This window comes from Squalius cephalus, assembly GCF_949319135.1.
Source record: "Squalius cephalus genome assembly, chromosome: 12".
NCBI lineage: Eukaryota > Metazoa > Chordata > Actinopteri > Cypriniformes > Leuciscidae > Squalius > Squalius cephalus.
Genome location: NC_137133.1, coordinates 27,433,222 through 27,457,356, shown reverse-complemented (window position 1 = coordinate 27,457,356; position 24,135 = coordinate 27,433,222). Strand labels below are relative to the sequence as shown.

Below are 24,135 nucleotides of genomic sequence, written 5' to 3'. Positions count from 1 at the left end.
ATTCACATTTTCTGTGATTAAAATCCAAACATCATTTTTCTTTTTGTTGGTATCCTTAGCAGAATTAAAACTTCCCACTATTGTTCCATAATGGCACCGAACACCCTCTAGTAGTGCATTGGTTTCAGCAGCAGTGAAGTTACAGCTTCTTGAGTCCATGGTTCCGTTGCTTTACTATAGTGAACATTGTTCATCAATTATAGGCCTTGGGTCCAATTGCCTCAATTGAACACAAGCCAAAACTAATCAGTTGTAATAGGTGTGTTTGAAAAGACCAACTACACAGCCATATAAATCAGCCTTTCTCAGAGGATTCACAGAGAGACAGTGAAATGGCAGGTGTTGTCCACCGCCACCACCACTTTGCCAGGAGAGGATACCGTCAAAGGGTGTATGTTGAACGTACCAAGCCACTGGAGCAATACACCACTGAGGAGCTGTATGTCCGGTTTCGCTTTGGGAAGGCTGATATAGAGTACCTTGTGAACCTTCTCAGGCCAAAACTTCAACACAGAACCCAAAGGAGTCACGGTCTGTCTTTGGAAAACCAGATCCTCATTGCTCTCCGATTTTATGCATGTGGGACTTTCTATCAAGTTGTTGGTGACTATATGGGAGTGGTGAAATCAGCTGTGTGTGATGTGGTGACAATCGCACTGGCCAGCCTGGTCAATGAATTTGTTTCTTTTCCAAAGGACAACCAGATTGCCCAGGCCAAGCGCAGCTTTTTTCTTTTGGGGAATATGCCCAATACTATTGGAGCAATCGACTGCACACATGTGCATATACAAGCACCTCTTGAGAATGAATGGGAGTTTATAAACAGAAAGGGGAGGCACAGCATCAATGTCCAACTTGTGTGTGATGCTGACCTCATCATCACCAACTGCGTTGTCAAGTGGCCTGGGTCTGTCCATGATGCATGCATCCTGAGGGAGAGCACTCTATATAGAGACCTCCAAACCAACCGACCGGATGGCATAATATTAGGAGACAGTGCCTACCCACTCCTACCATGGCTGATGACTCCTTTTCTAACAGCAAATACACCGGCGCAGGCACGCTTCAACACTGCTCATTGCAGAGCAAGATGTGCAATTGAGCGTTTAAATGGAGTTCTTAAGAGGTGCTTTGCATGCCTTAACTACCTGAGAGCGGAACCACAGAAAGCATGCAACATAACCCTTGCCTGTATTGTCCTGCACAACATCGCTACTAAGCGCAATGTCCCTCTCTGTGCTGACAATGATGCACCTGAGCCCCTTGGAGACCCTAACCAACCTCCTGCATTCTGCCAGAACGAGAAAACAGGACGTGCAACAAGGGACGCAATAGTTAGACACTATTTCTGATTTGGATTTGTTTTGGATTTCAAAAATCAGTGATTGCCATTCTTTGCATTTTTTTGGTTATTCTGTAATCATTGCATGCATCACTAATAAATATTCTAAAAACAAAAATATTTTCGATTGTGATGAATATATATATCAATTAGTGACAGAATAAAATTGATTGTTTTTGGTCAATTTTGACAGCTGTTTGGGGGATTATTTTATGAGGCCAAACTCTTTCTACTTTGCTGTAGGCCTATACTGAAAGGCTGAATACGTTAAAGCCTACCTAATCACTGTAGCCTGACGGATGAACAAATAAAATTAAAACCTTATGAATAAATAGGATATCTTGTAAGATACTGCATGATCCAAATATAGTATTATTTGATACATTTTTAAAGTTTTCATTACATTTTGGGCATGAAATCCACGCTGAATCCACTGGGATTCAGTAAAACTCACTAAAACTGGGATCAGTTTAATCCAGATTTTTTGGATCAAAGTGATCCAAATCATGTAAGCTTAGCGTTAAGTTCTGCCAGGAAGACTCAATCAGCGCGTCATTAATTAACTCACTTCTAACCAATCATGTGTTAACACTCTCAGTATAAAAGAATGGTACTTACATCCGTCTGAGTTCGCAGATACTGACGGCGCCAATTACCTCCATCCTCCCCAACCACCTCCAAGATGGTCCTTTCCCTCCATCCTCCCCACCACCACCAGGATGGTCCCTTCCTTTACCTCCAGGGGGTCGGCTGCGCCCCTGCCTTCATCTTCAGGCGGGATTTGCAGATTGCGTTACCCTCGCATTGCTTGCTAAGGACGGGGCCTACGCCAAAGACTATGCTTGCTGAGCTATTAATAAATTTACTCTTGTTATATCATTTTATCTCCCGAGTCTTTCTGGTAGAACTACAAAAAAGTTCTGAAAAACCCAAACTAAAGGTTTGATCCGGATCAAAACCAAGATTGGATTACGTGATCTAATCCGATTATGTAATCCGTTTTTTCTTTTGAAAAACCCATTTGCAAGATTTGATCCAATCCGTTATCCAAAATCCTAGTGGATTACTTTTGAAAAACCGGGCCCAGGAGTGGTTCACAGCCTAGGAGACTGACGTTCTCGTCAGGGCCGTAAAAGACCGTTCTCAGAAAGAGGGAAGAAAAATTAAGAATAAGTAACTCACATACTCAAAAATCAAACCATAAAATATTTTAACATGCAAACCCGTACTATGAGCGAAACTCTGCAGGAGCGCAGCCCTCCAGGACCAAACGTTGCCTATCCCTGATCTAAAAGACAAATTGCAATAACTTGCCAATCGAACAACAAACAGGCTAGAGACGTTATGGCTGATTAAACACAACACAGCAAGCTTTAATTTTTTTTACTATCTTTTACCATTGGTGTAAACGGTATATTTTACGTAAGTCACGGAGGACCTATTTTTTTTAAGTCACCCCTGAGCATAGGAACATTAACTACTTAAACATTTCGTTGGGTTATTATTTAATAAAAAAAAAAAATAATTTGTTCAATGCAATGGGACGGTCTGGTTTTGTCACCTAGCAACTGGTGACAGCCGTTGTGACGAGCGGCGGTAACATTTGTACTGGACTTTATTTATAAAACTTTATATAGTTATATGTATATATTTATATATATATATATATATATATATATATATATATATATATATATATAGTTATATACAGTCCCTCCAGGATTTTGCAATTTTTTTGTGTGATTTTTGCGATCAAAATTACTGATTTTGTGGTGGTAATTTCCAGAAATTTGTGAAAAAAATTGCGATTTTTATATTTTATAATTAAGACATCACATTTACCATAATAGTAGCCTATTATGTCAGATGCACAATAGTCATACATGACACAAACAAAATGCATAAAGCCTGTTTATTTTGGTCTAATCAAATTCTCAACAAATGAAAAACTTTTGAAACAACCTATGGGCAATTTTTCTAAAGTTTTTCATTTGTTGAGAATTTGATTTTTAGTTAGATAGAAAAATTGCCCATAGGTCTAATCAAATTCTCAACAAATGAAAAACTTTTGAAACAACCTATGGGCAATTTTTCTATCTGACCTATGTAAATATTAACAGCAGGTGTAGTAATTTATACTGTAGAACTGTGTGTAAATGCTGAGGTGAGAGGTCCTGAGCTGCAGTAGGCAACCAGTTACTTATAGTGCGGCGTTTTGCATGGCGTCCCCACTGCGTATCGCTACGCAATACGAAGTGACCGTTTGAAAGGGAACTACTCGGTTACTATCGTAACCTCAGTTCCCTGAGAGTAGGGAACGAGTATTGCGTAGCCGGCCGCCGCCGCACTAACCTGGCAAGTTGTCGCTTCAGTCATTAAACCTGCTAAAATGGCGTTTTTCAAGGACTAATACAGGCTAAGGCCACGCCCCCTTGGCGCCCGCGCCATTGGATGTGCAGTTGCCGCAGCACAGCCAATGAGTGAGCCAGACACTCACTGTGCAGCTGCAAAATGCGTTTTACATTGTAGGCTTCAGTAAAAAAGGAGTTTCCCCTTTTCCCACAACATCTCCACGTAAAAATGCATTGAAACTTTAATTTTTGTGATTATTTTGCGGTTAAATTAGGAATTATGCAGGATCGCAAAAAATGCAACATTTTCTTGATTTTGCATTGTATTCAGCGATCGCGGAATCACAAAAAACTGGAGGGACTGTATATAGTTATAACTGCCTAAAAACAAAACGGGGTTGAAATGTTCTAGAATGTAAAGAATATAAACTGACCTATAGCGTGTTTGCACCTACGTCACGGTTTGGTCAGTTACCCGGATGCGCGGCCATATTGGAGATACTCGGATGTAAATGTAGGCCTACTAAAAACGGATGTTTAAACGGATGTTTATGTATAAACGGATGTTTAAACGGATGTTTATGTACTACTGAACACATTGTTACACTAATTTATGACATCTAAACCACAGAAAAAACACATGGAAGCTGCTAAATCATCTAGAGAAGGACTTAGTAAGCAGGAAAGAGCGCAAAATTTTTACAAACTAAAGTTAATATATGGTAAAGATCTGAACGAACTAGCTTCTTAGTCATGGACTGACGACCCGACAATTCTTCCTTCTGTTTTTTTGCCGATATAGGCTACGTTCAGACTGTCAGTCCAAATCCGATTTTTGAATTGAAATCTGATCAGAATTAGCTAACGTGAACAGGAAAAAAATCACGTGAAATCCGTTTCAAGCTACATCCATATGTGGTTTGAAATCCTATTCAAATCACATATCAGGAAATCCGCTTCAGTCTGAACGCTCTGATCGGATTTCACGTGGTTTATGTGACTTTCTCACACCACGTAAAATGTGAACGCCGGACGTTGTTATAGGAAACATGCTGAAAGTCGCTCCCGAAACAAGGCTGTGTTGTTGCAAAGTGCCGGACGAGTAGAAAATTATTATTTTTGAATTTTGAAACCGGTGGAGACAAGAAAAAAAAAAAAAAAGCTGTGCATACCAGCTTCCTACAGTTCTGCAGCAGGCTCAAGACGCAGTAGTCCTTTCATCAGTTTTTTGCACTTTTGAGAGTCTATAGAACTCCAAATGTTTTTCCCAGTGCGACCGATTAGTACAGACCAAAACACGACCATTTTTCAGCAGCAATAATAAGACAAATTTGCGAGTCCATTCAGTTCAGTGGCATTGTTTACATTCAGTGCCTCCAATATGTCCGACTTCCGGATTGATGACATGTTGTGAAAACCCTCTATATCAAATCACATACTGGTAACATTCATTTTTATCATTAGATACATCTGATTACTCGATTAAATTGAAACCCAATACTTACATTCAAAAGTGTAATCTGGCAATTTCGTCTCCGCGCGCTATGAATTCTGGGGGTAGGCAAGGCTGCGAAGGATCCTTCTGATGTATCCTGCATTCACGGAAAAGAAGGACGCATTTGCAGGCCGCATTTTGAAGGAGCCTTCAAAGGATCTTTGAATTGGGACTGCCTTCATCGTGCCGCTATGACGCAATCGGATATACTTTCCCCTTTAAACAAGTCTTGGTGCGTCCTCCGAAGGCCGCGTTGGCCACGCACTTCGAAGGATGCGGCCTTCAAAGGATGCAGACCCTGAATTGGGACACAGCTTGTTTGTACCCTGGAAAAGTGCTGCTGATTTTGGTCCTCTGTCAGTTTTAGAGGCTCAAGCACGATTGTGTCCTTTTTAAATACTGGCTATTTCCTGTGATGTAACCTGAATGGAATTAGCCTGACAAGCCAGACCCACATCAAGATGTTGGGTCTGAGAACACACCATTGGCAGGGCTCAATCCGAGAGGCGGAATAAAGCATCTTTTGCAGCGATTTTTGTGTGAGCATATCAGTAAACACCCCTGACCACTCGGTGAGTTTCACGTTTTGGAAACGAAAGTTTAATGCGTTTTAGGAAGGGCTGTTCCAGTGCACCTATACACCCATTCTAGAGGTTTTGGGGAAAGCGAAAGAAACCTAAAATTCTCGGGACAGCAGCATGAGTCCAAATTTTAATCTTAACCGTTCTATTTTATCAGAAACGATCTGTAAACAGGGCTTTAAGTGTAAAATACCGAACTTGTCCTTTAACTCTAAATCTTCTAGAGTCGCGGCCAAAGCCGATTCAAAAGACCCATCTTCTTTGTTTTTAAGTCGAAATTCAAGCGGAACCATCACAACTCTGCCGTCATTATGTTAAGCCCACCCACCGCCTCTATACACGATGTGATTGGCCTGACTAGAGTTTGGTTTTTTAATTTTTTTGTTATGATTCAGATCCATCACACTCTACCCTCACCAATTAGGATACTCTTCCTGTTCCTTCAATCCCTTTACCATGCTCCATTCTTTCTTTTCTACTCTGCTTATTTCTAGTATCTACTGCTTCAACATACGCTATTTAATTTTTTATATTTTCCTCTTGTACTTCCACAGCCTTTTTCTCGCCTCACAACCCCTGTATGCCGCATTATGACCACCTCTGCAATTACAACATTTCAATCCTACTCCTTCCTCACATTTCCCAAACTCATGCTCCCCACCACATCGTGCACATCTAATTTTGGATTTACACACTGACACAGTAGCTGTGTCCCAATTTAGGGGCTGCATATACAGCATTTAATAAAATGTAGAAATTAAATCAAAGCCCGTTATAATGATCAGTATTGAAGTCAATGTCAATTTCATGTTTTGTTATATTATAGCTCCAACAAGAGGCACAATCCCACAACTGGTATGTGTCCTCAGAGTGAGCCCATACATGTGTGTGTGTCAATTTGGAGAAAATATCTAATTTCGCTTTGGAGTTATAGACATTTAAATATATAAAAAATGACCCACAACTGACTTTGTTTGCATTTTCTTGCCACTTACTATTAATATTTTGACATTTGTGTGCAGCCAACGGCCTGTTTCCAAACTTCCTACAGTGGTTTTGTCTCGATCGGTCGAAGATATTGGCAAATGTTTTTTAAGTGTTTTTTTTTTTTTTTTGCAAATTTCGTTGTGCAGGAGACTGTCCAATGACAAATAAAAACTCTTGAACTCTTGAAGTGCTAAATCACAATGCTACACAAACTGTAAGGCAAAACCTAGCATATTTGGTATCATTGGACTTGGCAAGGATTCAGAAATCTAAGGAGATGACTCCCGTGAAAATAAGTCAACCACACCCAGATTTATAAGCATTTGAAAATTTGAAAATAAAATTTAATTTTAAATCTAGGTCGCGCTGGTTTGAAACTTCTCAGGCTCCTTCAGGGCATGATGACCCAAACCGAGTTTCGTAACAATATGCTCATGCGTTCATAACATACAGCATTTTGGTACAAAATAAAAAATGGACGAGGCCTAAAATGGTTAATAAAATGGTTGATATGTAAAAATTGGATATCAGTCGACTCGGCATGATGCCCTGAATCTAGCGAGACCACTTTTATGATTTTTGGACAAAGCTATCAGAAGTTATAAGCAAAAATAGCGATTTTCGTATCTCCGGACCAGTAGGTGGCGCCGAAACGCAGCATGTAGCCTCAAGTCATGAAGGTGAGGTTTTGTCTTGTTTACCTTTTAATAACAGTATTCTATTGTCTTTGTTTATTTCTAATAAATTGGGAATGTTTTTTGTTGTTGTTGTTGTTGTTGTTGTTGTTGTTTTTAATTCATTGGTGGCTGCTGTCCGACGGTTTTGTGCATCTTGTGGGTTAGATACCAAGGGTTCAAAGATGGACCTCATAATGAGACTGAGGAGTGAAATGCAAAGAAGATCATCATATGACAACATTTTTCAAAAGGTTTGGGGTGCATCAGGTTTGTATGCACTGATATATCTTAATTTATAATAGAAAACATGAACATAGATTTCTTTATTTCTTTAATGATTACAGCACTTAAAGTAAAAAATAATAATGTTAAACAATCTATGTGACGGTTCAATGAGTGGTTGTGCAGTGAGTGCTTGTGTGTTTGTCCCCGAGTTACAGGCTGATTGCTGGGGGGCGTGGCTTTACACCTGAACCAGATCATGGTACTTTAAAAGACACTGGGTCAAACAGAGAGGGGCGATGGCTCGCTGTTGTTGTTGTGGCTCTGGAGAGCTGACGGGATGTGTGGGCTACGGGAGATCACAGCCGCTTCGGAGATCTGATGTCGATACCTTGATTCGGACTTCTCGTTATGTTTGGTTGTACTGATATCACTTGAGCTGGCTTAGGCTACTTACATTTACATGCTAACACACTGACTAACACTTATACTGATCTCTTGACATTTCATGTTTATTACTTTATTTAAATAAATCTTATTGTTTACGCAGCGGTTGTGTGGCGTCTCCCTTACTTTGTTGCGATCTTTGATAAGAATCGTAACATCTATCACTTAGGTGGCTGGGCAGTTGTTATGTGTCCCTGCAGTGTCGTTATACAGCATTAAAGTCCTGGTGAGGGCCACCACTGTCCAAGGGACTTCACTGACATTTTGCTGTCCTGGAAACACCTTCCCAACATAACCATTTATGACTCTGCAAGAGGACTTTCCTCTCATGCAAATCTCCATAATCCAAACATGATTCCCTTTAGCCCACATGACGGTCAGCTTTTGGAGCCAAATGATACCAATATTGCTGCAGCAGAAGAGGGAAGACTTAAAATTTCATTGAAATGGCTCAAAGAGAAGGAAACGCCTGCTGATGTGAATGGGCATCCATTAACTGGCTCATCTGATCACTACTTTCTGACAGATTCCATGAAAACAACACAAAGGATCCCCATGATAAACTTCATAAAATACAGCTTGTGCCTGAGTTGGCTGGAAGAGTTAATTATCAGTGTGCTGAGCAGTTGTTTTCTCAAATGAGAAAAAACAATTACTTCCTAAATGTTATGAAGCCAACAAACCACGTGTTCCTTATGCAAAACCTGAATGTTGCAATAAACACTAGGTTTGCTGAACAGCTTACCAAGGCTGTTGCTTGCACTCAGGGTTCCCTGGACAAGCATGGCCAAGCAGTTGCAGATAAACTTGTTTTTTCATAATGCAATTTAATGTCACTATCACATTTATTGGCTTTTCCAGAAATGTTATTTGACACTGGTGTTAGATGACACGCTTTATTGCTAGGGACTTTAAGTAAAAGCACAGTTGAAATGGATGATGAGCCAAGTACAAACAAGGCATCTGTGACATGGCTGAAGGATGTAATGCCCAACAAGACCAGCTGGGAGCAACCTTTCAGCGAAGAAAAGGTGATTGCTCTATGAAGGTTGAAATCTTATAAGCTGAGGAATGAGCAGCCTCAAACATTTTGTAATGAATGTTCATAATGTTTTTTTTTTCTAAATAGCTCACACGTTTTAGACCCAGAGCAAAATGGGAGTGAACATGTGGCACATGTTTAGTCTACAACCCTGATGCGAAAAGATTTTCAGACCTTGGGATTGCAACACAATGTGGAGGCAACAGTTGGGATCATCTTAATTTTCTTTGATCAAATTTACTTTTCAAATTTTTTCCTGTTTTTAAGTGAAGCTGTGGTATCTTAACAGATTCTGAATTGTTGTTTCAAGAAAATTGAAGACCTCAGCAAACCTTGCAGGTAAAATATCTTTGTGTTTAGCATAAAAAAAAATGCAAAAGGCTTTTATGAAGAAACGTGTATGTTTCTGTTATTAAGAAATCCAAGTCTGGACGTGTAACAGCTATGTGAATTCAACGCTGGTTCCCCCACTTTGTGCAGATCCCATATTACATATCCCTGTAAGCAATCATACTTTGTTTCAACAGTGTAATATTTTAGTTATGATTTGTTGATGTTGTTTATCATACATACTTTGGATTTCATTGACTGTTTCGATGTATTATTGCTGTTGACATTTTATAGGTTGCAAGATGTTGTAAGCATTCTTTCAAAGCAGCCAAAAAGATTTCACAGAGCAAAATTAACATTATGCACCATTTTGTATTATATTTATTTGTGATAGGTTGATGCTTCTGCAAAAGACTGCATTCTATTGCCATCGTGTCACACTGGATGCTTTGTGTACAGTAAGTCATCAAGACATTTTGATGCATGTCAAATTGATTTCTATATTTTGTGTTTTTAACAACCATTTTCAGATTTTGTGTCCAAAGCTGAAACAGGTGTTTTTTCTTGATTCACTCTGCACGAGTGGTCTAAGTGATGGAAGATTAAGTCAAGTGTACAGGTCTTTTACATAGCTCAGTAGTTCATGTTCAGAAGTTCCAGTTGAACAGTTCTTGTTCAAATGTTCTCAGCTGCTGTGTGGTTCAGTTCTAAACCATTCAGCATTTTTTTTTTTCTTATTATTTTTTTTTTTTTCTTGTGGGAATGATGTCTGATGTGTATTAAAATATATGAGGTCATTTAAGTTTATTAAAGTTGAAAGCACCCAAACACTTAAAACCAATAAACAGTAAGGGGCGTACACAATCAAAATGGGGGACTGTGTTGTATAGTCTGTTCATGAGTTTGACAGCAGAGCTATAAAGATAGGGGTGAGATACCTTTTAAGTAGAGGTGTGTTTTGTTGATCTAGAATCTCAACATAATTTCTCGGAAATCACTTACTGCATCTTTAAATGTGAATTTAAACAATGTGAATTATAAGCATAATTTTATGGTCGCTTATTTGGGTATATTTTAATAGGAGGGTTGCTCAGACTGTCCCTGGCCATTGGACTGAGATCTCCTGTAAGGATCTTCCAGTAAGTTTTTGAATCATCACTTATTCTTCTAGCACACAATTCAGTTAATTACTTTCTTGCGTATTTGCTTTTTTCCTTACTCCATTTCTTTCTTGCTTGCAAACCTTACCCAGGAGATTCCAATGCAGCATTCCTCCAATAATTGTGGAGTCTTTGTGCTCATGGTGAGTTTTTATATGATAGTAACATCGGTTTCATTTAGAAACCAAATAAAAAAAGGTCTAAACAAGTAGCCTTTGAATTTCAGTATGGCCTGTACATGCTGTGCTCTGGGGGTGGCTTTTGACTTTTCAGAGGTGAGTCTTCAGATCTTTGTTCAATACATTTGTTTTGCAAGCCAGTATAAAAACAGAATTTTTAACATTGTAGTAATGGCTGCTTTCTTCCAAGGCTAATATGTCAAGAATAAGGAAGTGGTGGTGTGGTGTGTACTGCTGCTTGAAGGCTCAGGGTAATTTCTAATTCTAATAGAAATTTAGACATTTAGCACTTTGCAAATCTCTCTCTCTCTCTCTCTCTCTCTCTCTCTCTCTCTCTCTCTCTCTCTCTCTCTCTCTCTCTCTCTCTCTCTCTCTCTCTCTCTCTCTCTCTCTCTCTCTCCTACAGATCGGAAAAGGCACAGAAAAGATGCTCAGGTTGAAGGCCTGTGTGAAGTCAAATCTGATATGTTAAACAGTTTAAAATATAAAACATGTAAAAAATATATTAAAAACATGGCCAGTGAAAATGATGAGAATGAAAAAACATTAGAGCTTAAATGACTAACCCATAATGATTGAAAAAGAAATCAAATCAGCAGATTCTTGGAAAATGAAATGTTACTTTGATCACATGTACAAACAATTTTTAATGCACATATAAAAACTTAGTGAATGTGGAATTTGTAGTTGTAATTTCATAGATATAAACAATACTACCAATTGTCATTTACAATTTTATAAAGATGTATGTATGCTTTGCATTCATTTTTTTTTTTTTTGGTTTGTTTTTTTGTTTCAGCCATGGACTGAATTGTTGAAAAAAATTTCAGCCTTGCTGATGTATGGTTGAATATTAAGTTGTTGTTTTTTTAACTATTTTTGGAGTAATGTAATATTTTAAAATAGTTTTTCCATATTTTTTTTCAGCTACCACCAGAGGTGCTCAGTCACATTCTTCTAGATGTTGTTTATGAAGAAGGAGACAAAGCATTTCACACTCTGTCACTAACAAGGGGGTAATCCAGCACCCGGAAAGCGTACCTTCCCCGGGGGCCACCATTGGTTAGCAAGCCATCACCTGCTGTTAGCATTCCATTGACTCCCATTCATTTTGGCGTCACTTTGACAGCGAATAACTTTACATCTGAGGCTTTTAAAGACTCTATTTATCCATTGTTTATTTCTAAAGAAACACGACAATGTATAAAAGGTTCCATTACCTTGTATCTTACGTTATGGCCTCGTAGAAGCAGTTTTTGTAAAAATAGGCTAACGATTGCGTCATAACCACGCTACTCTCTGTCGCACAGTAGTGAAATTACCGTAGAGACAGGAGGAGAAGCTCGAGGGCAATCGGGGGGACGTGGAGGCATAAAGTCCAATAAAGTCAAGGGAGAAGCCCATAGAGAGTCATAAAGTTGCTCCTGCTCCTAGCTCATGGACAGCTCCTACTCACGCTCTCCGTCTCTGCAAGATTCGGAAGGGAATGATTCAGATTTCTCTTGGCACAGCTACTAGAAGACTTACAACTGTCAGACAGGTTGCTCACGTCACATCTACGTCGTCAAGCTCAGTTTGAGTCTGCGCAGTACGCTCAGCCATCAGGAAGTGAGTGCTTCTAATTGACTTCACTTTTCTCCGTTGAAGTCTATGGGGTCGCTGTGTTCATTTTTGTTACTGTCTATGGTCACTAATGTGCAGAAAGTTTAATGAAATCATCAACCATCCAGGTTTTCTAAAAAAAAAAGCTCACTTTGCCTGGCTGGACAGTATGTATATGTATTACTTTTATGAAATGAACAAGTTAAGCTAATATATTTAATTCAGTTTTTTGCATTAATTCAGGGGTTTTTTTTTCACCTTGTAGGTATCGTTGACTGGAAGTCTGTCAGTCCAGATGTGAGGAAATAATACAGGGTGGAGTTTAAGCTCACCAGGTGTGATGCCTGTGGATTCATCTACAAAAACACAACTGGATATTGCGGCAATGGAAAGAAGACTGCGTTCTATTCAGACAAAGAGTTTGATGGCTTCTGTTCTATGGACTGCTACTACAGTATGAAAGAGTGAAGGAATGAGTTTTCTTTGTGTTTTGACTTTGAACACAAGCCTTTGATGACAGAAATTCACTTGAAATTTCAAAAAAATTAATTGTTGCAAAATGACAACTGAAAACTGAATAAATGTTTTTTGGATTAAATGGTGTCTGTTTTGCTAAACTGGTTAATGTCACTTAAAAGAAGGTTATTAAACAGTTTTTACTCCTATTTTATAATTATGTGGTGAGTGTTTTATCAAACATAATTATATTTTTGTCTTTATCCAGCAAAACATTGTTTTTTAGTTTGTATGCACTTTAAATGAAAGTACAAAACTAGTGTGACTCTAATAGTGTCAGGATACCTTTTTATAATTTAATTCGGTTTTTAATTATTGATTTTAATGATTGATCCACTATAAGCCCTAAAAAAAGTTGCGGTGGTGATGACGTCATGTAACCCGCGCCATACAGAAGTTTCGAAGGTAATGTACTTCTGAATGTAATATTCTCAATATCATTATCGCTATTTTTACAGTGAAAGAAAGGTATTTGGTCTCATAGAATTATTTGTTGGCCAAAGGTGATTAAGTTTATGTCTCGCTTTTATGCGGAACAGGAAGCTTTCGCATCCAATTGTAAAGACCTTATGGCACACCCCATCCCTTTTGGCACGCCCCATCCCTTTCCTACCTTATGGCAAGCCCATTGCTCCAGCCTGCAGCTATCCCTACTAGGGTCATTAGGCAAAAACACTCAGACATATCCTGACAAAAGGGAATTGTTCGATCTGTAAGATTGAAGACAAAAACAGGATTGCTGAATAGACCCATTTCCAAAATCTGCCCGTTGTTTAAAGACACAAAGGAATGATCTTAAAAGAAGAAATGCACATGCACCCTTTTTGGCTCCTTTGAATAATTTAAGAGATAATTATAGTTACACACCAACAATTATGGGGCCTGTGTGTAGGAGCCAGTGTTAATGTAAATGTATTTCGGGCTGTCACCAGGTGGGGACAGTATGTGCACAGAGGGTTTTTAAACAGGTGAAGGGAAAGCATACAGTTTTTAGCTACACACATGGAGCCACAAGTTGAATGTCCATCATCACCATCAAAGTGTGTTATTAAATGTTTTGCATTATGTTCAATAAAAGAATCAAAGATTTTGTGATGGACTATGTAAGATTGAAAATAATCAAAGATATTTGAAAATGAACAAAGGCAATTGCTTTTACTGTTTCAACCCCCCTCTTTCTTACCATTTGGATTCCTAAAGGCAGAGGATAGTGCTCAAGGCCTGTAGTCCAAAAGTACATCTGATCTAAGAAATGTCCATGGGGGAAGTTGTAAATATCTGATTGGTCAGTTTGAACGTCTCACATTTGGGTTACAGTCACATGGTCAAGGAAGGGATAAAAAAAAAAATCGCAACTGTTGCTCTGTCTCTTTTGATTCTCCAGTCTCTTCTTCTCCTCTGGGTCCCTTTCTTGGGGGACTCTTTCTTTTCCTCCTCTTTTCTTTGTCTCTTACTCTCTACTCCCTCTCTCTCTCTCTTTCTCTCTCTCTGGTAACATTTTACACATATGCTGCATGGGTACAATTAATGGTATAAGTTTTTATCATCTCATATATCTATTTTGTAACTATTTTAAGTGTAACCATAACCATATTGTCATTAAACCATTTCAATTACAAATAATGTCCTAACTTTTGATTTGGTATTGACTTTGAAATGCTAGCTACCAATTGCGATCTGTAAAGGTGGATTTTTCTTTTGTCTTGTTTAAACTTGTTTACTGTTAAAATGTCCATGACAATAGAGGAAACGTTTTACCAGTCTCAAAGACCTCAATGATGAGAAGTACAAAAGCTATGCTAAACAAATTCAGTCAGTGGTGAGTGTTTCATATTTTGTTTATAAAATGTATTGATTGTTTATGCTTACTTAAAGTTAATTAAATAAAATTTTATATAAAACATTCCAAAAATACTGTGAAGAACAAGATACCCTGGTGAAAAAAAAAATATGCTAAGTATATTTGCAGTGTACTATTGAAAAAGGGAATATATTTCAAGTACAATAAAGTATGCTTCTTTTCACTAGAGTATTCCAGTTCAATTTGAGCTCTTGAGCTCTCAAAGACTTGGGGTCTTTTTCATTGAGATATCAGTGGCTGTATTAGTATTAATGATACTGGCCTTCATTCATGAAAATGTGCCATTAAAGATTAACTGTGAATTTACAACATTATAAAACATATTAAAAACTTAAGTGTTTTAAATCATGATTAAATCACAGAAAGAATTTGTGATTAATCAAGTACATTTTTAATTGATTGACAGCACTAATATTGTTACAAGGTGGTTGCGGCAGAGACGAAACAGGATCTAAGTGCAGCAGCTTTATTCAAAAACAAACTCAACTTCACAAAACAGAATCTCGGGAACATGAACCGAACAACCAACTAAATGCAATGTTGAACTGACAAAGAACTGGGGCACGTTCAAGCTCAAACCGGTGCGCAATGTTTGCTTCGGTTTCCAGGTTGAACGACATGTTTCCTGGAAACGGTGTGCAACAGGGTTTTAGTTTTCTTTTGTTTGGTGGGTGTGACAAAAATGTCAGCCCAATCAGCAGCAACATGTAAGCCATGCGGTATTAAAAAGACAGCTCGCACAATGGGTCCAAGTAAAGTCCTTTACAAATGTGTCCGCTGCAGCTTGGTATACGCAATAATTGAAGATATTAGAAGACATGTTTGTCGTAAGAGTTTTATAGTAAAAATATAGCAGATCAACAGTGATCAGCAATAATAAGAGGCCTAATACTCACAATAAAAATAATAAGGTCATATAGATCATAACACAGTCTCTGAGGTAAGAAGTGGATTATCTTTCACCTGAAATGTTTGTCTTTTCATCCTGAAATGCGAGGCAAATGTTGGATGACAATAATACCCTACGTGCACAATAGAACTTCCGTGTGTTGAGTGTGCGGTCGACTACTTCCTGTAGGTCATGTTGTTGTAGTGGAGATATTCCTATTTTTGTGTATTTGGTTTAAAAGATTCCATTCTTATGACCACCTGATGGCATTCTGGAGGCTCATCGAAACAGCAACATCAAGGATGATCCGTGTGACAAGTGTGGCAAGAGAAGCATCGGCCTCTGTGGCAGAGAAGACAACATCGAACAGATCAACTAAGTTGCTGCCCATAGATGAGATTTAAATTATCTAAATTATCTATCAACCGGATGCACACAGAGAGAGATTGGCCACCGATTTAACATCCATCGGACAACAGCCAGCAGGATCATCACAACCTGGGGCAACTTTCTTTACTGTGTACTGGGAGCTGTGTGTATCTGGATGACACCTGAAGAAATCACAGCCAACCTACCTCCTGAGTTCAAGGAATATGCAGACACTCAGGTCATTGTTGACTGCACAGAACTGCGGTGCCAAACTCCGTCCTCACTTGTGCTACAGAGTGAGGTGTACTCGCACTACAAATCACACTGTACCTTCAAGGCCATGATTGGCATGGCACCACATGGTCCTCTGACATTTGTTTCTGCACTCTATGGGGGCTCTATCAGTGACCGTGAGCTCTTCAGATTGTCGGGCATCATACCTCTCCTGTCCCCTGACATGGCTGTAATGGTGGACAAGGGCTTTAGGGTGGACAACCTTGTGCCAGGAAAACTTCACGGGCCTGCCTTCCACTCCAACAAGGAACAAATGGCAGCACAGGACGTCCTGGAGACCCAGTCAATCGTGCGGCTGCCAGTTCATGTTGAAAGGCTAATCAGGCGGGTTAAGGAGAACTTTTTGACACTGTAATCCCTTTGTCTATTTCAGGGAGCATTAGCCAACTTTTCGCTTGTATCTTGTGCAACCACCAAAATGGACCTCTGGTCAAAGACTGGAGAGAACATAAGAGCCAGGTAGAAATCTGACTGTTTGCTTCATGGCTGGCTGCTCCTCTTCCTCATTTTCCTGTTTTTTGTTTTTGTTTGTTTTTTTTACAAACAATATACTGATTCACACCACAATTTAGTTTTGGCTTACATTTACTGACTTTTAATGAATAAATTATTTATTTGAAATCTATATTAATTTGGTCTCCCTTTGTGTTGTTTAATTTCCCCTCAAGTGGGCCTGACTCATTGAATATTAGTTTAACATCTAGCAATACATTGGTGTGGGTTCACTTTTGCTGTGTACACTTTAAGTCAAGTGGTCAATCCTAAAAGTGTTACAACTCTGTTTAGCACATATTTTCTGATTAGTAACTTGACAAATTTAAATTAACTTAAAGGTGCCCTAGAATGTGAAATTGAATTTATCTTGGCATAGTTAAATAACAAGAGTTCAGTACATGGACATGACATACAGTGAGTCTCAAACACCATAGTTTTCTCTTTCTTATTTAAATCTCGTTTTTGAAAAACACCCCTGAAAAACAGGCGAATCTCCACATAACACCAACTGTGACGCAACAGTTGGGATCATTAATATGTACGCCTCTAAAAATTTGCATATGCCAGCCCATGCTCAGTGCCAGGCGGAACTGCGCAGCCGAATCATCAGAAGTTCTGCAGGTGAAGAAACAAGCAGGAGGAGGATCATAGGGAAAATGGCAGATCTATCTATAATCTGATACCGCTACAGTTTAATTCGAAGTTGTTAGTTGCTCTGCCCGTTTCACCACGGACTGTTTTTCTAACCTGGAACATATATCAAGCAGCCAGGCATCTCTTGGCGTCTCAAACGGACGAAGGGGGCAATTTCAACTAACGTTATATTCCCGCAAGCGGTAAGTAGTGATTTTATTAACAATAATTTACACTGTGTTATCTAGATCCAGCGCGATATTGTTTTTTCCTCGAGAGACATCGTGGCTTGCAAACGAGCGAACGAAGCATGGCAGTTGCTCAGTGTTTGGATGTACAAATGAACACAAAAGTATTTTTTTAGTTCCTTCATCCGAGCCTCTGGAGAACCAGTGGGTTATGTGAATTTCTGATTTGTAATTGTTCAAGTTCAGACAGATAATCTTTCTCTCAAAGTCGTTCAACACTGTTTATGCATCAGTAGATCGCGTTGCAGTGATAAGATCTTCATTCACGCGATCAACAGGCTGTCATCTGCTCAATGCTGGAATAGATCTAAATACTTAAAAAACTTCTCATGATTCGTTAATCCCGATAGCTGTAATAGTAAAAACGTATAAAAGCTGTAATAGTAAAAGTTTTCCAGATAGCTCTACATGTAACGCCAGATATTTCATATGTAAGCATGTCAGCCAATCACAGCAGTGGGCAACAACACTGAAGTCTCACAGCAGACACGCCCCTTCAAACAGAGTGTTCAATCCAGGGAATGAAATCAGGCTAGGAAATATGCCTTTTATTTCTAAATTATAACAAATTTTGATCTAAAAAACATACTAACATTATAAGGGCACCCCAGGAAACATTATAAAATAATAAAATAATCCATTCTAGGGCACCTTTAAAACAATCCACTTGAAGGCCTCACACTATAATGAGATATCAACAAGAACAAGACAGTTCTTAGAAGTTATTGTTTACTGATAATTCATTTTATTACAGCAGATATTTATGTAGGTATGTGTAGAAAAAAAAGAAGTCTGCTCTCTCTCTTATTTTTTGCATCACAGCACTGTCCCGGTATGTTCTTTGAATCAGGGTGTCTTCCTCCGCAAACACCACAAAGTCGCACCACTCCATCCCTGTTAGGAGCAGCTGACCCTGCACCTGCCAGTAGTAGCCATGACCCTGCTTCAATTCCAGGTTGCCGTCTTTCATTTTCAGATGTGGATAATCCACATAGCTCTTAACGTTTGGACATTTTATTTCCACAAGGCCGAATTCAGTACGTTCTGTTGGGTCAAAGACAACCCCATCTGGGGATGTACCAAGCCATGGAGTGTCAGGGTGTATAATGAAGCCACAAGGGTAGTAGTTCACCCTCTTGAGCTTGCAGTACTCTTCGATGGCATCAGCTTCCATTTCAAAACCCCTCTTCATTGCTGCTGTCTGACGGACCCCTTTGAGCAGCCGGTCTGCCATCTTATCTAAGGTGCATGGTTTAGCATGGCATATTTCCCCGAAATGTGAGGAAGTGAGTCTGGGTTTTCTCAGTCTATGCCAGTCTGCTGATGTACTTTGACTCCTAGTTGCATCCTCTATTTTGTTAGCCATCTCCCAGGTAATCTCAAGTGACTTGAAGTGCAGCTGTTGATGCTCAGTGAAAACAATCATACTGCATGATGTCTCCAGTCTGCAGCCAGCCAATGGCAAATCTGGGCATGGTGGAGCGTCATGGTGAGCAACAGGGCGACTTCTTGCCTTGGGTTGTTGGTATGACAGGGGACTGCCTGCTTGTACCAAACCGAGTGCAGAGTCCATTAGTGGCACCTCACAGGTGATACCCATTATACAAATGGTTGGTGCAGAAACAGGGGTGAACTCTTTGTAGATCTCTGGCACTCTGAGAATGGACAGTTCCAGCAACTCTCCACTGATGGCTTTGTACAGTGTGGACCTATTTGAAACAAATTGAGAAACACCAGTAAGATGCATCACTTCATAACTACAAGTAACAAAACTATACTACACCACTGATTGCTATTAGTGAAAATATAGTAGTAACATATCACTAAGTGTACACTGGTCGTTTTTAACGTGAATGGGGGACATGGTCAACCAAATGAACATGGTTAACCTAGAGAGCAAAGAGCCAAAAGAACACGATTAACCCAGGAACATGGGTAACCATCTTAACGCTATCTTAATGCTACATTCATCCTACACTTAAACTGTGAGGTGGTTTAGATCTGTCCATTGACGGATGACATAACGCCCTCACACACACTACTCCTGTCACTGGATCTTTCTTGGACACTGAGAGGAAATACAAAACCCAAATTAAAAATACACACAACCAGTTGATAATCATATCAACATAACAAGGTATTTAATAACACTAATAAAATATGTCATAATATTGACATGATTTGATGTGAGTTTAAATACTTGGCTGCTAGCTTGTCAATGTCTAATGTTAACAGCTGATCTAGCCGCTAACAGCTGATCTGGCAGCTAACAGCTGAGGTATCGCTACTCACCTTCAAAGTTGTGGATGTAACTTGATATGTACAATCTAAATCCTTTTTCACGCTTGCAACCGGGTGCAGGTGAACATTGGTTGACAATCCTGTGGAAGTCGTTCACGTAAATTTTTGGGAGGCATTGTAGACAACGGATGAAATGGGTGAAATATGCCATCTTTCGCAATCAAAACCTGCCGTCTCGCTGCTATAGCAATGCCGTGAACCGGAAATGGTCGACCGCACACTCAAGGCATCGGAAGTAGAACTCCTTAGTTACGTGCACGTATCCTATTAGGAACGTCTCGGTTACATATGGTAACCCTCGTTCCCTGAGGGAGGGAACGGAGACGTACGTCATGGTGAATGACGAATAGGAATCTCGCTAGAGAGGCCAATCTACTTTGAGTGAAACTAAAACAAGCCAATACACATTGGCGTGCAATCATTTGCATCAGCTGCGTAGCCTCGCAGCGCGGGTATTTAACGATACCCGGCGGGTAGCGGCAGATGTGGCGACGGGACGTACGTCTCCGTTCCCTCCCTCAGGGAACAAGGGTTACCATATGTAACGAGATGTTCCCTATCGACGAATAGGAATCCCTACCAAAGCGCCACAGCTGCTGCACCCCATCCAGCGGCCTGTGTAAGCCTCCACACCTTCTTGCCTGGAAGGACGATAGGAGAGGGCTTACACCGAGAGTATCCGTCACTGTTGTTCTGTGATAACCCATACAGTGAGATTATTGGATAACACTGGGAAAGCGTGCCCGATCTGAGGGAGGGGAACGTTGCGGGAGCCACATTCTTAAGGAGAGTTATTTTGGAATAGACATATGGACTAACCCGAGGGTTGTACTGCATATGAATAATGGGTGACTTAGCCCAAGGGAAAGACACAGGCATCCGTTTAGGAGCAGCCGTGGAGAATATACACATATGGAATCCCCGTAGGGTCACACATATGGGACCCAGCCCAGCCTAGACACGGTTCTCAAGGATTCAGCGGATAAACGCCTGGCACCGGACGCTCCACCATGTCCGGGCCGAGGGTGTTTGGAGGACTCAACAGGTTTTGACTCTGGAGCAATAAGGGTGCACAGTAGGGTGCAGCAAGCCAAAAGAACCGGTACTCACAGTGCTTCTACCCATTTAGGGCGAGAACACGGGAGGACACAGGCTCTACACGTAGGCTATATAATCTAGTGAACGTGTTAGGTGTCGCCCAGCCCGCAGCTCTACAGATATCTGTTAGCGAGGAGCCACGTGCCAGCGCCCAGGAGGATGCAACGCCTCTCGTGGAGTGTGCATGCAACCTGAGCGGGCAGGGCACGCCATGAGCTTGGTAAGCCAAGGCAATGGCATCCACTATCCAGTGGGCCATCCTCTGCTTGGAGACAGCCTTTCCCTTCTGCTGGCCTCCGTAACAGACAAAGAGCTGGTCTGAGGTCTTGACGCTTTGAGTTCTGTCCACGTACATACGCAGAGCGCGAACGGGACAGAGCAAAGCCAGGGCTGGGTCTGACTCCTCCAGGGGCAGCGCTTGCAGGTTCATTACCTGATCTCTAAAGGGAGTGGTAGGAACCTTGGGCACATAGCCAGGCCGGGATCTCAGTACAACATGGTTGTCACCCGGCCCGAACTCTAGGCACGATTCGTCGACCGAAAATGCTTCCAGGTCCCCTACCCTCTTGATCGAGGCCAGTGCAATCAGCAGCAAAGTCTTCAAGGAGAGAAGCTTTAAGTCTCCTGACTGCAAAGGCTCAAAGGGAGCATCCTGAAGTGCTAGGAGCACCAGGGAAAGGTCTCAAGAGGGTATGGAGGAGGGACGAGGAGGATTTATTCGTCTCGCCCCCCTAAGGAACCTGACGACCAGGTCGTGCTTTCCAACTGTTTTGCCATCTATGTGGTCATGATATGCTGAAATAGCAGTATCATGTACTTTAAGGGTGGAGGGAGACAGCCAACCCTTGCTGCAAGAAGGAAAGCACTGACCCTATCGAACATCTTCGGGGGTCCTCTCTGCGGGAGGAACACCACTCGATGAACAGGTTCCACTTCAAGTCGTACGCACGTCTCGTAGACGGCGCTAACGCAGAAGTGATGGCGTTAAGTACCTCTGGTCTGCGGGGTAAGTCACCTAGAACCTCCGCGTCCCGTCCAGGGACCAGACATGGAGTTTCCAGAGGTCTGGACACGGGTGCCATAGGGTGCCCCGTCTCTGAGTCAGAAGATCCTTCCTCAGAGGAATGGGCCAGGGAGGGACTGTCACGAGGAGCATGAGTTCTGGGAACCAAGTCCGGGTGGGCCAATAGGGAGCCACCAGAAGGACCTGCTCCTTGTCCTCCCTGACTTTGCACAGGGTCTGTGCAAGTAGGCTCACTGGGGGAAATGCATATTTGCGGAGGCCCCGGGGCCAGCTGTGTGCCAGTGCATCCATGCCGAGTGTTCCCTCGGTCAGGGAGTAAAACAACCGGCAGTGGGAGGTCTCTGAGGAGGCAAACAGGTCTACCTGAGCCTCTCCGAACTCTCTCCAGATCAGCTGAACCGCCTGGGGGTGGAGTCGCCATTCTCCCGGGAGCACAGCTTGTGATAGCTCGTCGGCCACACGGTTGAGCACACCGGGGACAAACATGGCTCGAAGCGACCTCAGATGCTTCTGACTCCAAAGGAGGAGATGTACTAAATTATAAAAATTTAGAATACAGAATTGTGAATAAGTGCTTATATTGGTTCCCTTTCAAAGGAACTCGCGTTGCGTCGAGATTGACGCTATGGGGAACGCTTTGCGTGATGATGTCTTGAAGCACATGTAAAATCAGTCCAATGGTGTGGCAGAACGTCAGGTGCGGGTGACGTCACAAACCAGGAAGCTATAAAGCCTGCTCGAAAACAGAGAGCGTCAGCTTCTGTGTCTTCAGTAGCGCTCTCTGTGAAACTGTCCCGTTATTTGGTGTTGTTTGTCTTTATATCATATCTATATATATATATAAAGCATTATGGCGAGCAAGCAGCAGTTTAGATTGTGTGTGCACCCCTGCCCGTGTTATATAACGGGTGGGGACACTCACGTTCTTTGTGTTGCTTGTTTGGGTGAGGAGCATGCCCAGTCAGCACTCGAGGGTGTTGGCTGTCAGCATTGTGATCAGGGTTCTAAATTAACACCCGCCAACCCGCCAAATGCGGGTTAAAATTCATTTTGGCGGGTGTTAATAAAAACTTACTAGCCAGTTTGGCCGGTGATGCATGAGGCATTACATGCAGGGATGTAGTGGAGGCTAAACGCACGTAAACGCTGTTTACGCACCTCCCAAAATACGGAAATAGCGTTTACCCACCTCCTAAGTGTGTTTATCCACCTCTAAATTGCGTTTATCCACCTCTAAATTTCACGCTTTTCCAGTGCGTGATCGCCGATCGGTAGCCTACATGATTCGAGCATTTGGGCCGTAACCGTTAACGACAGAGCAGAACGCGCAGCGCAAACACGGAGCGGAAAATTGAGCAGAGAGCGCAGCACGCCGACACACACACACACACACACACACACACACACACACACACACACACACACACACACACACACACACACACACGGAAGAGAACGGTGCACACACGGAGTGGAAAAGACACGCTCGTGAAGTTACTAGCTGCGAGAGAATGAAACCTGATAACCGAACACGAATGTAATGTAGCCTATGAATGTAATGCCAAATGGCTGACGGGTCGTGAATGGCTAGTGTTTGATCACAATAATGTCGTCATTTATTGTCAGGATTGCCACATGTAGCCTACTCAAAAAAAAAAAAAAAAATCGTAATAGGATATAATTATTTTATTTAAAAAATTTGGCTAGTGGATATTCTGATTGGCTGGTAACTTTAGAAAGTTACCAGCCACATTGGCTGGTGATCAAAAAAGTTAATTTAGAACCCTGATTGTGATGCGCTTCCATTGCGTACGCTCCGATCCCGCCTGGCGTTCTTTCGCGAGGGCGCTCAGGCTCGGGTTCCCCAGGCCTCTGGTCCCGCTGCTGCCCAAGCACAGTGCCGATCACAGACTTGGAGTTCGCAAATGGATCTATCAGAGGGGTTTGAGATGGGCCCAGCCTTCACCTGATAGATCCAGTGCCTCTTCTCAG

The 24,135-nt window shown here is 41.2% G+C and overlaps 1 protein-coding gene across 1 annotated transcript; it reads left to right on the top strand.

The window, feature by feature from the left end:
- The first annotated feature begins 226 nt into the window (after positions 1-226).
- LOC307168896 (putative nuclease HARBI1) lies at positions 227-2,171 on the top strand. Its single transcript, XM_079889198.1, has one exon. The coding sequence runs from the start codon at positions 333-335 to the stop codon at positions 1,350-1,352; it is 1,020 nt and encodes a 339-aa protein (XP_079745324.1). The 5' UTR covers positions 227-332; the 3' UTR covers positions 1,353-2,171.
- The last annotated feature ends 21,964 nt before the right edge of the window (positions 2,172-24,135 follow it).

Excerpts from the sequence above, each read along its gene's own strand:
- LOC307168896 (XM_079889198.1), top strand. The coding sequence starts at position 333 with ATGGCAGGTGTTGTCCACCGCCACCACCACTTTGCCAGGAGAGGATAC.